Source organism: Equus caballus, chromosome X, assembly GCF_041296265.1.
Source record: "Equus caballus isolate H_3958 breed thoroughbred chromosome X, TB-T2T, whole genome shotgun sequence".
In the NCBI taxonomy this organism is placed as follows: domain Eukaryota; kingdom Metazoa; phylum Chordata; class Mammalia; order Perissodactyla; family Equidae; genus Equus; species Equus caballus.
In genome coordinates this window covers 103,943,319-103,960,089 of record NC_091715.1, presented here as the reverse complement: position 1 = coordinate 103,960,089, position 16,771 = coordinate 103,943,319, and the positions used below count along the sequence as shown (strand labels likewise).

Here is a 16,771-nt window from a genome sequence, read left to right as displayed (position 1 = left end):
GCTCTTCTCCGTAAGGTCATCAATTTGTCAATACCCCTCCTGTAGTATTACATCCATAAATTGTGCCCTTCACTCTCTGCTTAGATCGACCAGTCTATTGGATGGTGTGATTAGGATGGCTTTTGAGTGTTGTTCTCAGTTTGTCTGTTAACTGCTCTCCAGGCCTCTTACAGTTTTTTTTCCACCACCTGCTGGAGATGGAAATATTGGAGTAGAGTCTGAGCCAGGCACACAGTCAGTTGCTTGTTTAAAAGTTACTTTAAGGGGCCAGCCCGGTGGCACAGTGGTTAAGTTCATGCACTCTCCTTCGGAGGCCAGGGGTTCACGGGTTTGGATCCCGGGCGTGGACCTGCAACTGCTCATCAAGCCATGCTGTGGCAACATCATGCCACATACAAAATAGAGGAAGATTGGCATAGATGTTAGCTCAGCGACAATCTTCCTCACCTAAATAAATAAATAAATAAATAAATATGACTTGAAGGCATAGGCCACAAACAGGCAGCCCCCAAACTGAATAAAACAGATATGTCTTATTTGGTCTACACACTGCTCTACAGGTCAGGGATTTTCACATAAAATTGAGACCTCTAGCATTTCTTCAAAAATTAGAAGGCCTAGCAGTATTGGATCCTTAATCTCATAAGCCAACAATCAGCTAAGGCTGAGTTGGTGCTACTAGTACTCTCCAACTTGCCCCTCCCTCCTGCCTCACACACCCACTCAGGTGCATGACCTGCCTGACTTCTAGAAGCATTGGAGTATTGATTAGGGCACTACCCCTTGGCTGGTTTGGATTTAGCCATCAGCAGCAAATGCTTCTCCTTTTATATTAGGAAGAGAATTAGAGCTATTTCTTCTTAAAGTCAAAACAATGGATTGGGAAATGAATATTTTAAATAACAGGTTATTTCAGATATCCTTAAACCTAACCTCTGGAGACAGCAACTCTGGTGTCCTCCTGGGGTTGCATCTTTTCTTCTGGCCCAGAACACAGGATTAAGGGACTACGGGCAGAGAAACAGTGGGGTAGGACAGGAAAGCACTGTACTAGGAATCAGAAGATGGGGGTTCTAGTCCTGGCCACGCCATTTACCAACTGCCATCCCAGGGCAAATGGTTTAAACTCTCTAAAACCTAATTTACTCTGCAGAAAAAAAAAATACTATCTTTGCTGTCAACACCACAAAGTTCTATGAGAAACAGAATGAGATCACACAAGTAAAAGTGCTTTGAAATTATAAAGTCTCTACAAATAGAAAGCTGTCTTATTTGTACCCAACCAAAGCACTCACCAACGACATAAGCACCCACCCAATCCAAGCGACACATAATGTTTGAATACCTACTACCTGCTCAGCACTTGGGGAGATAAAGAAAAGTCAGCAAATACCTGTCCTTGAGGAGCTTATAGGCTAGTTGAGAAAAATAAGATAACAGAAAACAATCAAAGATTATAATTATAACACGAAATTAATGTCCACTAAGCATCTTATTGAAACTATTGAAGATACGTAGTCATTAGCAGGATGCCAACAGAGCTAGGTACTCACTTAGCATTCTTACAGTTTTTTCTATGGAAACTTGGACTCCTCAGATGCTCTGAGCAGGGAAAAAAAGTGTTATGTGGTCATACAAGTTTAGGAAATGTCCTAAACTATATCCCATCCTCTTTTTTAGAAAATTACAATACGTATTAGAATATTATATGTGCTAAGATGCCCTGAGATGCCTTGCAAACGAGAAAACTGTTTAACTTTGACCCAGCAGATAAACACATTGCTACAGAACCTCTTTCCACTTTCCTGCCCTGCTCTCCTTTCTCTCTCTCAGAAATGACTATTAACGTCTCTTGGAATTGGAGCTCCACAGAACACAGTTTGGGGAACACTATTCTAATGAACAAACTTAAAATTTTCACACGTTCCAAAGGGAACATAATTCCATCTCTACCTCTCTGCTTTCAGAACCACACTGGAAATTTGAATCCTGAGCTCCTTGTTGCACAGAGTAGGCACTGATTTATGCGTTCGTTGGTCTTTATCAACTGAATCAACATTGTTTAACTAGACTATTCTCCATTGCATCACTTCCACTAGCTTGAAATCATTGTCATAACTGCAATGAACCTCCCTGGAATCCACTTTTTAAACAAATGTAGATTTTCACATTAATAGGGCCATATGGCACCAAAACGTGAAGCTTGACAAATTCCATCTTCCATACATTCTTGCTTTTCCTGCCATTACACTTTTCCTTGCTTCATTTCTGACACCATCCTAAGCTCAGATTTATTTCTGTGTCCCACTCCTACTGATCTGATCTAAGGTGCTCACTGAGAGCTAAAGACTAAGCTCCAAAATGTTGAATGTATCCTCATCAGAGGTATCTAAATTGCAATAGAGAATTATTGAAAACCAAATGGTGAATGTCCAACAAGGACATTATAGTGGAATGATGGGCATGGTGATCAATATTTTGGCATCTGTTTTCAATGTATTTAACATGTTTTGTATATGAAATTGTATGGTTTGTGCTTGGTGGTGGTTAAAATGTTATATTTGACAGTCAGAAAAACCTAGATTATATCCATGCTCTGTTAATTACAAAGTAAGTGACCTTGGGCACGTCACTCACCTCTCTGAGTTTTAGTTCCTTCCTCTATAAGATGAGGACAATAATACTATCCACACTCATATGGTTGTTGTGAGGATTAAATGAGAAAACGAATGAAAAACATTAAGTACAATATCTGCCACACAGTGGTGTCTCAATAGCTATTAGCTCTCTGGGGGCCCCTAGTATGATTGTGACAGAGTTGTTGGCTCAGAGATCATTTTTCCTGTTGTATTATTATTCAGTCAGAATCTCCACTTCTGTTTATTCCCCCAACTCTCCACCACATCTCTATGTTCCACTGTTTTTCCTCAACCCACTCTAACCCCAATGTCTCAGCATCAACAGTACAGGCATAAAGGAACAAAGAGCCGGGGCCAGAAAAAGTCTGTTTTCAAACCTGATGTGGACTTGCTTTCTCTGAGAGTAAATAGCTGTCATTCTCCACACCAGAGGAAGGTTATTCTAACAAGCTATGCAGCCTGAATGACACCTGCAACAGTGCACTACAGTTAGTTTTAACTCTGCAGAGTGAAATTAAAAGCACTTACTGAAGCCATGCATTTGAACATCTTCCCCAAAGACTGATCCCAATTCCCACTTTGCAGTTTTACCAAGCTTTGCATGTCCAGATTGTATTGCTCCTATTGCTTACTAGTAAATTGGCAGCAAAGATTTGAAAAATACCCACAGAATAAACCTCTCTTTTTAGCCATGGCATTCAGACACCAATGGGTTAAGAAATTATCCCTGATGTGTGAAGAGTCCCAAATCAGGAACTCTAGATCTGTCTACAATAATCAGGAGGAAGGGTATTATTTGTATATTCACCAGAGAACAAGTTAGTGTTTTTTCTAAATAGTCAATGTGCATTTCTAAAAAGATCCATAAAATCATGCATTTGTGAATGATTTGCCAGGTGAATGGTAAATTATCTTCCAAATACAGTTAATTAGTGCTGGTTTCCTGCTCGTGTTCATTACTGAGAGCCCCTATAATTTTTCTGCCTTTGACCTTCTCAAGGCAGACATTCTCCTCTAATCCCAGGAGACCCTATTCCATTATCTTGCCCACCCTCTCCCACTCCTCTTCTCCTGCTTTTTCCATTATCACCTGTTCTACCTTCTCACCATCATGTAGGCAAACCTCCCTTCTCTCCTTATCACTTCAAGTGACCCTCTGCACAAAATTCAATGTGAGAATAAAAGAAAAATATCTGTAAAATAGCAAATAGCCTCCTAAAATAGGCTGTGGGAAATAAGTCTGTTAGCTGTTGGCCTCTTTGCCAAATGACATATACACGCTATTGTGCACGTCTGTTTGTGTTAAACCCCTCCCTACTCATCTGGAACCTCCAAAGGAACAAAGAAATTTCCACAATAACATCACACAGGTCTGCTATGGTTTATATATTAACAGTGTTCCAGAAAAGTTGTATTTAAATCAAATCCTATTTTAATGCAGTAGGAAAGCTGGTTATTTAAAGAAATGCTATGACAAATTCTTTTATATGGAAAAAGTAATTTCATAAAGCCAATGATTACCTTTTAATTCATCAGTTTTGCATATCTTGATCTTTTTATAACTCATCTATTTAAAGTAAGTAGCACCTACATGCTTCAAGAGAACACTTGTTTTACTAAAGAAATATTTCTCAGATTTATGAACTTCAAAAGAGCAGTCAGAAAATAACCTTTTAAAACTTTGATAATCTTTGAAAACTTGCATACTTACAATACACAATCTTTACGAACCTCTACCTACATAATTTGGCAATTAACCAATCCTATTCATTTCATATTAAAAGTCCTATCTCATTCCTGCATATTGTTAAACTCAAAACAAGTATGAGTGAGTTACGCTTTAAATAATCTCAGCTTTATATTTTCAGTCATGAGAGAACGATCTGTTAATTGCTATACAATATTGAGAAAATACTAAATATAATATTTATTTAATACATTTATATAAATGTGTTTAAAAATTTACAAGGCACAATGTCACTTGTATAATATTATAAATAAGAATAAACCTTCAGAGAGCAACCTCTTAACTTCCATTTTGTTTCTACATCAAGCTTAACACTTGAACTGTGTGAATAATTATATAAACTTGGTATCTTCTCAAATGAACAATGACCACTGACCCAAGATAGGTTTGAATTATTATTCGATTATTTGAATTACCATTTTTATTTAAATTATAAGTGAATAAGTTATTATTTCAGTGATTAAAGCTGCTTTATCCACACATTCCTGACAGGTTTCCCTCCGTGACCAAGGACCTGTATTTTCACGACAGTTCTTTGGAGCTGAAGTGAAACAACTTAGGGACTATAAAAATTAGTTTCGGGTGTGTACGTGTGTATGAACTAACATGCTCACGAGGAAATCAAACCTATGACTTTGACTTCTTTAGCACCATTCTCTGTTAATGTTTCTCAAAGCACGATCCTCAGAAGGCATGCAGCAGAATCACATGGACAAAAAGGCAAATTCCCAGGCTTACTGATGCACTGAATTAGAATTCGGGAGAGAGCTCTGGAAATCAGTATTTAAAGAGCCTCACCTTCACCTTACCTGGGTTCTTCCACATGATTCTGATACACATTAAAGTCTGGGAGGTAGAGATCAGGTAAAATTTAACTCCACTGTGCAACTATACTAAAAGCGGAAGGCAAGTGAACTAACACCTTATAAAATGCACAAAATAAGTAGCTCTAGTTCTGCTTTTCCAGATTCTAAAAAGCAATTAAAGAAGCAAATGTCTCGTTACCATAACCCATTAAATGAGAGCATGAAAAAGATTTGCTGTTTACTTTATTCTGGTCCAGCCTAAAATCTACTCCAAACACGATAATGTTACAAATGTTAGTAAATGATACCCAAATGGAAGTGCTCTGCAAGCATCTGATAAGGATTGTGTGATTATGGTCAAAGTGGTGATGCTGCTAGTATTTGTGCACAGTCAGGTGACTTATTAATGATATATAACTGCCTGTCATTGACTCTTCTGCCTGAATGAGGCAGGAATTCTAGTTGCGATGAGGAAGTCAGAAATTAATCAAAAGCAGATCTTTGCTATTTGGGATTGTCCCAATATGGTAGCTATTTTGAAAGCTCATGGGGGACAAAACGTGCAATTCTAATGAAAAGAATAATTTAAACCTTCACAGAAGGAACTCTACGCATTCAGACTACAAAACAAAAGTGTCATGTAATAGAAGAGAGAGTGAGCTAAAGTATATATATATTAATTTCTAATAAAAATAGTTGTTTACTCCTTGTGTTAACATTCAGACTTTTGAAAAAGACAAAAAACCCCCACTTGACTCTCGGGGATCAAAAACAATTAAATACAGGATTTATAGTAATGAACTTACTCAGCAAGTGTCATTATTAGTGGATTGACTTTACCATTACCCCAAAAAGCTCAGCTAGTTATAAACAAAAATAATATCGAAGAAAATGTGTATTCCTAACATTAGCAAGAGTACTTTATAATAAACAGGTAATGCCCAAGTGCATTAATCATAATTAATGTAATTGATATTACAATTGTCTGGATAATGTCAAATTTTACCATGGCCCAGATTTTATCCACAATACAAATGTGTGTGTATATTCTTAAACACACACACACACACACATCTAAAACATACATAAGAAGAAAATTATTCAAGGTTTGCTCAGGAAAAATATCAGGTAGACTTTTTGTGAAACAGTTTCTTAGGTTACATCATATCTATTCTCAGGGATAAATTTTGTGGTATCAGGTTCTGTCCTATGTGTCTGAAAATTACTTTCTAATATTCTCCACCAGAAAAGAATAACCTGAGTTTCTCTCTTCCACTACTATGAGTAGAATTACTAGTTTACACTTTGCGTTTACTTCAGATTTAAAACACATGTGCATGCTACTCTTTTGAAGTTGCTTCATTCAAGAATCACTAGAAGCTCATGACGACATCACTCATTTATGAGCAACTTTGCATAAATGAATTTTGGATGCAGTCCAAGAAGATTTCATTTCAAAAGCGCTACAGAACCTCATTCTGAGGGAGACTTCACCTGCAAGGAGATCCCACATATGGGTTGTCAGCATTTCAAAGTGGTTCCAGCATATCTTTTCTGAGATACTTAGTAACAATCAATGACATCTTGAAGAGTTAAGAACCTTTCATAAAGGCAGAGAACATATATGCATCAATTGGGCCCTTGTTCCCTAAGTTAATTGTTCATATTCCACAAATAGCTTATCAGTACAACTTATTAACAGTAAGCTTCCCAACTATTTGATTTGCAGCCAATTCTAAATTCGCAGCAATTTGGCACTTTGTAGGAAACTGTTCCTTCCTGTACCAAATTATATTTCAAGTCTCACTTGCCATAATTTGGTAGAACCAATTCCTACCTGTAACTTTCAATTCAGTTGTTCGTCTTACAAGTTTTCCTTCATACTTAAGTTCACAAGTGTAATTTCCTCCATCTTCTTCTTGAACTTCCTGGATTAGAAGAGCATTTCCTTTCTGTATTATTATGCTTCTCCACATTTTTGGCTTGCATTCCTGCAGAGAAAATATTTGCAAGTAAGCGAAAAATAAAAATTCACATCACTAAGTCTTAGTACTGGCAAGTATGTAGATTCACTTTTTTTTAGTCTTTTCTTTAGTTTTCAAAATATGTAACTAAAAAGTTAAGTCAATGGCCAGAAAATATCACAATTGTGTCTTATTGTGTCCATTTCAAATATCACAACTATCCCTCTAACAGCCACGTTAAAGGCCTGATCCCAAGAGCAGAATGTCTTTAGAGACATTCTGCAAAAGTAGGAAAGCATACAAGCTCCCCAAATGCAAAAAAAGGTGTAGCAGAACCTTAAAAGTTGCTAAATGTCATTATAATGCCCTGATTCTTTCTATTTGGCAGGGATATTTCCTAAGAGTCCTAAGAGGATAGTGTTCATTTAGCAACACAGCATACTACAAGGCATTATTAAAAATTCATAATAGGCTTTTACATTGACAATGGAGTCTACATTGGTTTCATTAATTACTTCTTATAATAAAGACTAATACTAATAGTCCAGAGTTTCCCTCCCCATAGTCAAGAGATCCATTTGAGTGGTAGAGCAGAGGGTCTGGAAAATTATGCTTAATGAGTTCTCTAGAAACATAGTCAGGTAAAATAAGGACACACTTTATTTTAGTAACAGAACAAAGAAATTATCTACTTACTTTCTGGGTACACTGATATATGACCAGAGAATAAGATTGGGGTTTTGAAGCCAGTTCTTCTACTCTCCTGATGGGAATGTGAGGGAGTATTGCTACCGGAATTGGACTTCCCTACAAAGGAATGTTTAACTCTTTTTCAGAGAGTGACAAGGATATAGCAATAGCCAAGTATGTAAAAATAGTCAGCCAAGTGGCTTTGCCTTTTGGGGGTTTTCTCAGACTACTTTTTAGACATTGTTCCAGTTTGCCTACCACTCATGTCAAATGTTCAACCAAAATGGTGACCAAAAGCTGTACAAGCATCAGTGGAAGTGTAAGGGATAGCTGCGAGGGAGTGCTAAATAATCAAAGCAAAAGCATTTTATCATCTAAATTCTGAATCCGTCAGTTAAGGCAATAAAAACATCGATGGTGAGGCAGATGATGTGAATAATAGTTGAGAACATATTCCACTTTCCAATCTAGGGTATATACAACATCTCTTCTATCTCCACCCCCTACCTCCGCCCTCCACACATACACATCCTAAACATTCACATAAGTGTAGAATCGGTGCTCTCAATCCCCAGCTCTGCATGCTTGCATGTGTAAAATGATTTGGAAGGGTGAGTACCCGTTTACTAGTTTTTTACTGTAACAAATTTTTTTCTTTTATGATAGCAGGAGTTTTGACAACAAAACACAAAAACTGGCGCTTAAGTTCACAGGTACAATATTTAAGAGATATGCTTGCTTTTTGTCCACCACAATTACCCACTAACATTGTCAGGGAGTAAATAAAAGTAATACTATCTAGGACATCTAGATATAATGCTGCTTTACTCCCTAGGGTCTTTCCAAAGAACAGTTAAGGGTCTGTCTGAAATTGTATTACGTACTATGTCTGGCAAGGTTTATCACCTATATGAGATTTGCTTCTGAGTTAAACCTTGGGATATAAGGTTTCTGGGAAAATGAAGAAGAAAGTCTGAACAGAAAGAAAAAAAAATAGCCCAGCTGCCACTATCGTCATACAATAATAATCCACAATTATTTTCGCATTGCTTCCAACTCTGATAGCCTCAGATTTCTAAGGAATCATTCTGAAGGTCATTAAACAAAAATATGGTCCCTCTGGGCATTTTGAAAGGAAAGGAAAATGAAAACTGAGCTGCTTCACTTTCACATAGCGGTGGTGGGGGTGGGCAAATGAGCCCACACACTCATTTTATTCAAAGACAAATGGGATCATTTTCTAATGTCATTTTAGGGAGAAAGTCCGGACGCAATTAGCTATAACCATTTTCATTTTCCCAGCATACTATTTTGCATTTTCCAAGGAAGTAAAATCTAAAGAGTGAATAGGAATTATAAAATGACTCCTGATGAAGAACAGCCTGGAATCTGTACACGTTCTTTGGGATAGATCTAGATAGTCCCAAGTGATTTCCAAATTGCCATCTAGCCTTATAAAGGATTCTTTGTACCCAATAGATGGTTCTTTTTTTTTTAAAAACTGTGAAATAGGAACATTTTTCGTCAAGTCACCTCCACCCCTCTGGAGACAATGTAGTATAAATGAAAAGGCAAACTGTCTTTAGAGCAACACAGCTCTAGGTCAAAATCTAGAGTTCACTCAAGTTCCGTGTTCTTGGGCAAATTTGCTTAACTTACTTAGGTCTCAATTTCTTACTCTGCGTATGGGGACAGTATATACTATCATGGGAGCAGCCAGATCCCAGAGGCTTGCAAAGTTTATTCATTACACTCTTATTGGGCAGCATTATATATAGCAGTCATTGAAAACAGAGAACGTTTTTCATCCCTAAACTTTCCCAATCGTAGATTATGTCTCCTCCAAACCTCAAGCTATGCTTGTTGAAAACGGGTGCTGATATAATCAGATAAAAGCAAATCTTCACTAATTGGTTAAGCATGCCCTAGCAACAGACTACTTTAACCTACTGAAAATGTATATTTCCTAAGAGGCCACTCTAACACTAATCCTAGCAGGTGGGTAGAGGAGCTATATTTTGTTCAGAAGAGCCTTATAGATGACCATCCTGCCCCCACCAACCAATCCTTCACAAAGTTAACTCATTGGCAATCCTACCCACACCTGGGTGCCTATATCGACTCTCAGAAGTCTTCCAGGCTCTTCACTCCATTATTTGCAGCATCTCTTGCTTAAACAGCTGGCTGCCAGTCTTACTACTGTCACTGCTTCTCTCCTGCCCCCAATCTTCCCATCACCTCTTTCCTAGCGGACAGACAACATTGCCATACCTCATTGTTCCCAGACTTGTTTAATTGAATTCTGACAGCTTGTTAGGCAAAGATGTTTGAAGTACATAGGTCAAGTTTCAAAATGGTTATTTATCGGAGGCAAGGACAAGCCACCAAAGTCTTAAATGTGTGTAAGCCCTTAATATTGTTCTCAGTGTGCAATTCGCCTATTACGTAATGCCCCTGAGACTATTACAATAAACTTCATCAACTTGAAGATTTTTCAGAAGACCAGTTTTGCTAGAGGTGCCAAAGTTCAACAAATAACTCCAGTGCACGGCCTGGCTGTCTACTCATAGAGCAATTTATTGTAGGACAACATCCTTGCTCACTCAAAATAATGTTAGCCCTTAAAGTTTCCCTCCCTCTCAGTCTTCTTGGGTGGCAGATGTCACTTGCCACCGGTTGCTGGGTTGGGAGCCCAGGATGCACAACAAAAACCTCTTTTGACGAAGCCCCTTGAAGTAACCTGTTGCCAGCCACATTTGGACCTTGGGGTTTCCACCCTGATATATTTACCATTGTATTCACAGTCTACTTCTAGCTAGCAGCATCATACACACAGGTGTTTTTTGATCAGTTTGATTTGTTGGTCAAGGCTACTTCAGTGCTATTTAGAGCACATGACTCATTCTTTATGGCAAGAACACCAGGAAGAGTTATTTAAATATTTATTCTGATTATGAGGCTCAGACACAAAGCAGCTATGCAACCACAAGCCAATCGTGGAACCTCTGGTCCTCAAAGCAGCTTTGTTCGAATACCTAACACCAATTCCCTGAGACCAACTTCTTTTTTTTCCCCTAGAGAGTGGACTATTTCATAGAGCATCTAGTCATCTGCCTAACAATCTGTAGTGAACCTGAACTTTCTTCGATTTAAAGATGAAAGAGATAGGAGCACAATTGTGAATTAGGTATCAACCTTACCCTTTTCATCCCTATCTCTAACTCCAAATACCTATGATAATCCACTCCAGGGAGTCCTTCCCCTCCCCAGTTCTATTTATCCAACCTTCTATCTTCACAGTTCTAATGTTGAAGCTGGTAGTTCACAGTGGTTAAGAATATAAGTTCTAGACTCAAACACTTGGGTTGAAATCCCAAATTGCATGTTCTTGAGCATACTACTTAATTGATCTAAGCTTCAGATGTGTCCCCTATAAACAACAGGTGGCGATAATAATAATATTTACCAAAAGGAGTGATTATGAGGATTAAATTAGATAATGTATGTAAATGCTCTGTAATATAGAGTATCACATGCTAAAACCAATCAATAAATATTAACTCTTATTCTATTATTGTTATTACTCTCAGTACCCTGCTTTCAGATTACATATACATCTATCATGGTATGTTTATGACTGCCAGGAGTTAATGTGACTCACATTCCTAATAGGAGTCTGGGACAATCCAAAAGACAATCCAAAGTTCTAATTCTAATGCTGGGGTTGACTTCCAGTTTCCCATCCAATGTGTACAGGGCTTCAAAGTTGTCACTCCCATCCTCACAGCAAGAAAAAAGCTGAACAACCTGAAAATTAACCATTCTTCTCATATTCATCAGATAATTGAAGTCACAATGAAAATGACTGCCCCAGAATCTGGAGAGACAGTTGAACACAGACAATCACAGTTTACTGGAAGCTGAAGCAGCCACAGGAGCCAGCAACTGGTAGGAAAACTTAAAGCACAATTGACTAGTTTCTAGAGACTGAGTGTGAACTAGCTTGTGAAATAAAAAACCCTGAGGGCCCAGTCTTGGGGGGTGGGGTCACACTTTTGTGAGTTTTACCTACAGGAGGTCCACCAGATTCTCAGGGTTAATATCAGAGAAAAATCCCCTCATGCCTCTGGTAGAGAAAGGATGAAAGCAACCATTTTGAAAATATCCAAAGAGCTCTGCTCTTAATGACAGCCAACTCTTAAAGGATCTGGAGTAAGGGTAATATGCAACTCCAGCCCCCTATAGCCTTCAAAGTGGGAGAAGAAAAATATCCAACTCCAGCCTCATCCAGCATTTGAAGTGAGGAAAGAAAAATAGCCAGTTTCAACTCTCCCTATCCTCCCTGTCTCCTTTAATGTGGGTGAGGAGGCTGAGAGCACTTGTGATGGTCACAGCCCAGGGACAGGGCTCACTAAGAGACTGAAATCTAATCATAGAATTATAGATTACTTCTCCTTACCCCCAAACCTTACCAACGCATCAATAGGGCTCCTGTATAGTAACAAGATATTACACCTGAAAGAACCACACAACTCAGACCTTACTTAAGAAGTCTCTAGGAAAACCCAAAAACAACAGGGGGGTGAAAAACAAGGCCACACAAGGGAATTTTAACCTCTAAAACCTACAGCTACAGCAAGCAGTAAAAACAGTCTAACTTTTATCTAGATAAACATAAAATCCTCACCATAAAGGCCTACTGTCCTCAGTTAGTTTTACCCAGTACATTATGTCAGGCTTTCAACAAAAATTTACAAGGCACACTAAAAGACAAAAAGTACAGTTTGAAGAGAGAGCAAGCATCAGAAGCAGATTCAGATATGGCAGAGATTTTGGAATCATCAGACTTGGAATGTAAAATAAGTTCGATTAATTAGTTAATAGCTCTAATAGACATAATGTACAACATGTAAGAACAGAAGAGAGATGCAAACTCTTAGAATCAAAAGGGAAATGCTAGAAATCAGATCATTGTAACAGAAATAAAGAATGCCTTTGATGGGAGCATTAATAGACTGGACACGGTCGAGAAAACAATCAGTGAATTTGAAGATATGTCAATAGGAACCTCCCAAACTGAAAAGCAAAGAAAAAAAAGAGAATGAAAGAAATGGAACAGAATACCCAAGAACTGTGAGAGAAGTACAAAAGGTGTAACATAAGTGTAATGGGAATACCAGAAGGAAAAGAAAGAGAGAAAGGAACCAAAGAAATACTTCAAGTAATTCTAACGGTAGGTCATCCAAGATTATAGGAGACTGGGCATGAACAGAGATTTGGTATGAAGGTAGGCTACTATAAGCATCTGATCTGAGTTTTGGACAATATATAAAAGTTAGGCAAGCAGGACATATCAGACAGAGGGAACAATGTGTGTAGAAGTACCCAGATGTGAAAAAGCATAAAATGCTCAAAAAACATATATGAATGGTTTTGCTCTGTTGAAAGTGGCACTTAGTAGGCTAAAACAAGATACTAAAAGCCTTAAATTCCATTCTAAGATATTTTCACATTATCAGGATTCAAATCTCAGCTCTGCCACTGCATAACCTACCTAATAAGGCTGTTCTAAGAATTGAATTAAGTAATGAATAAACATGCTTAGCACAGTGTCAGGCTCTGTAAACACTCAATAAAAAGGAGCTATTAACTAAATGGTTTTATGGAATCATTGGAGTGCTTTAAATGGTGGTATCCTATGATCAGCTGTGCACTTCTGAAAGCTCATCCTAATGGATCTATAGAAGGTAGTCAGACTACAAAAAGGGGCATTGCTTAAGAGGTTTTAGTTTGCTTTGATCCGTTTTTATCCCTTGAGTGTCATTAAGCATATATAGGGAGTCCCTTTTAAACCTGGATTCTAATAACAATTTAGGAAAGATCAACAGCAAATTTCTGTTAAATTTGAAAAAAGTATACACATAGAAAGATTATAAAAGTTGACAAAAACATATAATTTTACTGAATCAAGAAATTGTAGTGAAAACTCAACCTTACAACAGCTTTACTGCTAATCATCAAAAACGAGCAGCAACCCAAATCATCATCAACTGGTGACTGGTTAAACAGTGGTACATCTCGATAGTGGAATAGTGAACTACTTTGCAGAATAAAAGGAATGAACTACTGATACATGCCACAACATAGACAAATCTCAAATGCATCATGCTAAGTGAAAGAAGGCAGAGACAGAAGGCTACATATCATACCATTCCATTTATATGACATCTGAAGAACACAAAACTATAGGTACAGAAAACAGATGGGTTTTACCAAGGACTTGGACTGGGAGGAGGATATTGACTACAAAATGGCACAGAGGAACTTTGAGTGATGGAAATGTTCTATATCTTTATTGTGGTATATACATTAGCCACAACACATCAATTGCACAAGTAAAAAGAATGAAGTTTACTGTTTGTAAATTATACAAAATAACATGAAAAAAAATCCTCAATCTTAAATTCCCAGTCTGATTCTGAAATGTCTTAGGTAACCACGTTTCTAGCTTCCCACGTAACTTTTCCCTTTCTATAGTAGCAGCAAATCTCAAGCAAGGACTTTAGTCATTATATTTTCATAATATGTCTGGGATACATAGCAGACAGTATTACATCTATTTTACATCTGGCGACATTGAGGCCCAGTGACATCCAATTACTTATCCACATTAATGGTGGAATGGTGACCAGAATTCAGGTCCCCATACTCAAATACCAGTGCTTCTTACACATATCAAATACCCATTCCTTTGATATTAACCTATCTTTATAATTTACAAATAGTAAAGAACCTCTTTCTCACTATTAGTGCCATATCTAGGAAGAAAACGAGGATAAAAGGGTCTTAAATCTTGCATCACTGACTGTGGTTTTAGGGCACACCAAACTGAAGCATCCATGAGTTTCACAGCTCATTCCTTTAGGATAAAAGTATCTTTAAAAATTCTAGTTACAAGATTAAAAATTTAAAGATGGAATGCAATTTTATGGTTACAAAAGAAGGCACATATTAATATCATTACATTTCAAAATCCCCAAGCATATTCCCAAATCATTTTTTTAGCAAAAACTGTTGGTCATTTGGGCTGTGGTATTATGAGGTCTCCACTGACTTTTTTATCCCCTTTAATTGTCAAAATGTATAGCAAGATAAAATTAATGTAAAGCTCTTAACTTCGGAAGCTTAACTCATTGTAATGAGTGATGGCATTTAGAAATGATCATTCTTAAACTATTATTTTTGTAGATGAAATTGACTCCTTGCAATCCATCTAAATTTTTTCTTAAACATGGTACGAGTCAGAGATCTAATTATTTTTTTCTGAGTGGAGAGTCAATTATGTGCATATCATTTTTTAATAAGCCATTATCCCCCCCTCCATGCCCATTAAAATGAAATGGTATCCTATACTAAGTTTTCATGTATATACATAAATATATATATATATATATATATTTATATATATATATATGTTTCTGGATTCTCTAGTCTATTCAATTGATCTATTTATATTTTCCTAAACTTACTGTTTCAACTGCTATCTTTTTGTAGTAATTTTAGTCTCTGGTAGAATAAGTCTCCTCTCATGATTGATTTTTCCGAATATTTTCTTGGCAATTTTGGTACATTCATTCATCCATATAAACTTTATAATTATGTCATCTAGTTCCAATAACATGATATTCTGGAAAATTGGATTATTTATATGACATTGGGAAGAACTGATCTTTTATTCTATGAGATCTTTCCATGCACAAAAATGTTCTCTCTCCATTAATTTAGACCATATTTTCTCATTCAGTAAAATTATATTTTTACATAGCTCCCTTCCCATCTTTGTTAAACATATTCCAAAATGTTTAAAGTTTGCCTTATTGTAAATGGGGTAACTTCATTTTTCCGTGTTGCATGTCTAACTAATTATTGCTGGCAAAAAAATTATTGAATATTTTGTTTAATTTTCATTAAGCTACCTTACCAAATTCTCTTATAGTTCTATTTTTTGTTGTTGAGTCTCTTGGGTTTTCTTGGTATACTATTAAATAGACTGAAAAATAAGATTATTTTTTCTCTTCTTTTCCAATATTTATACAGTATATTTCATTTAATTTTCTTATTGCATCAGTTAGAATCTCCAAAACAATGCTGAATAACAGTAGCGACCGAGAGCATTCCTGTCTTGTATATCATGGATGTAAGGATATGTGTAGGTTTACAAGAATATTTATTCCAACACTGTGATTATTACAAAACTAGAAAAAAAGTTAAATATCCATCAGAAGAAAGGTTGAGCAAAATAAGGTAGTTCTACCCTATGAAGTATGATGCAGCTATTAAAAATGAATTAGATCTATATTATTGACATGGAATGATGTTCATGACACAATTGTGTATGATGGAGAGAGCTAAAGAGTGATATGTACAGCATGTCCCCATTTTTATAAAAATGAGGGATGGGGAGATATATGCATGTACATATATAAATAAGTAATATATTAAAAGAGAGAGATCAGCATAGAGAACAGTGTGGAATAATATAACAGACAGGTAACATTAGTTACCTCAGATGGTAAAATGGAGTGGAAGAGGAGGGTACAAATGGCTTTTTATACCTCCACATCATTATTTGTCAAAGTGATCACAGTTTTCAAATATATATACATAGATAAGTACATTCACTTCTTTGGGCCTGTCTCCGAGCTTTTTGTAAAACTCAGTAAATGTGAAAAAAGAAAGGAGAAATGGGTTCCATTAGACTTAAGCAAATCTCTTAAGCTCTTTGAGCTTCAGTTTCCTCATAAATAAGAGAAATAAGTTGTGCTAGATGGGCTCTAAGGTCCCTCTGATATTATAATCCCTTCTACTTGGTTCTAGTTAGATCTGAGAAAATCTCTCTTCCTGGTTCGAGTCCCTTTGAACACT

The 16,771-nt window shown here is 36.8% G+C and overlaps 1 protein-coding gene across 1 annotated transcript in view; it reads right to left on the bottom strand.

Annotated features, from left to right (window-relative positions):
- Positions 1–16,771, bottom strand: part of IL1RAPL2 (interleukin 1 receptor accessory protein like 2) — a 969,995-nt gene that overhangs the window by 417,371 nt on the left and 535,853 nt on the right. Inside the window, exon 6 of the mRNA XM_023633573.2 lies at positions 7,030–7,183. Within this exon, the coding sequence (XP_023489341.1) occupies positions 7,030–7,183 (154 nt within the window). The remainder of the gene's footprint in view (positions 1–7,029; positions 7,184–16,771) is intronic.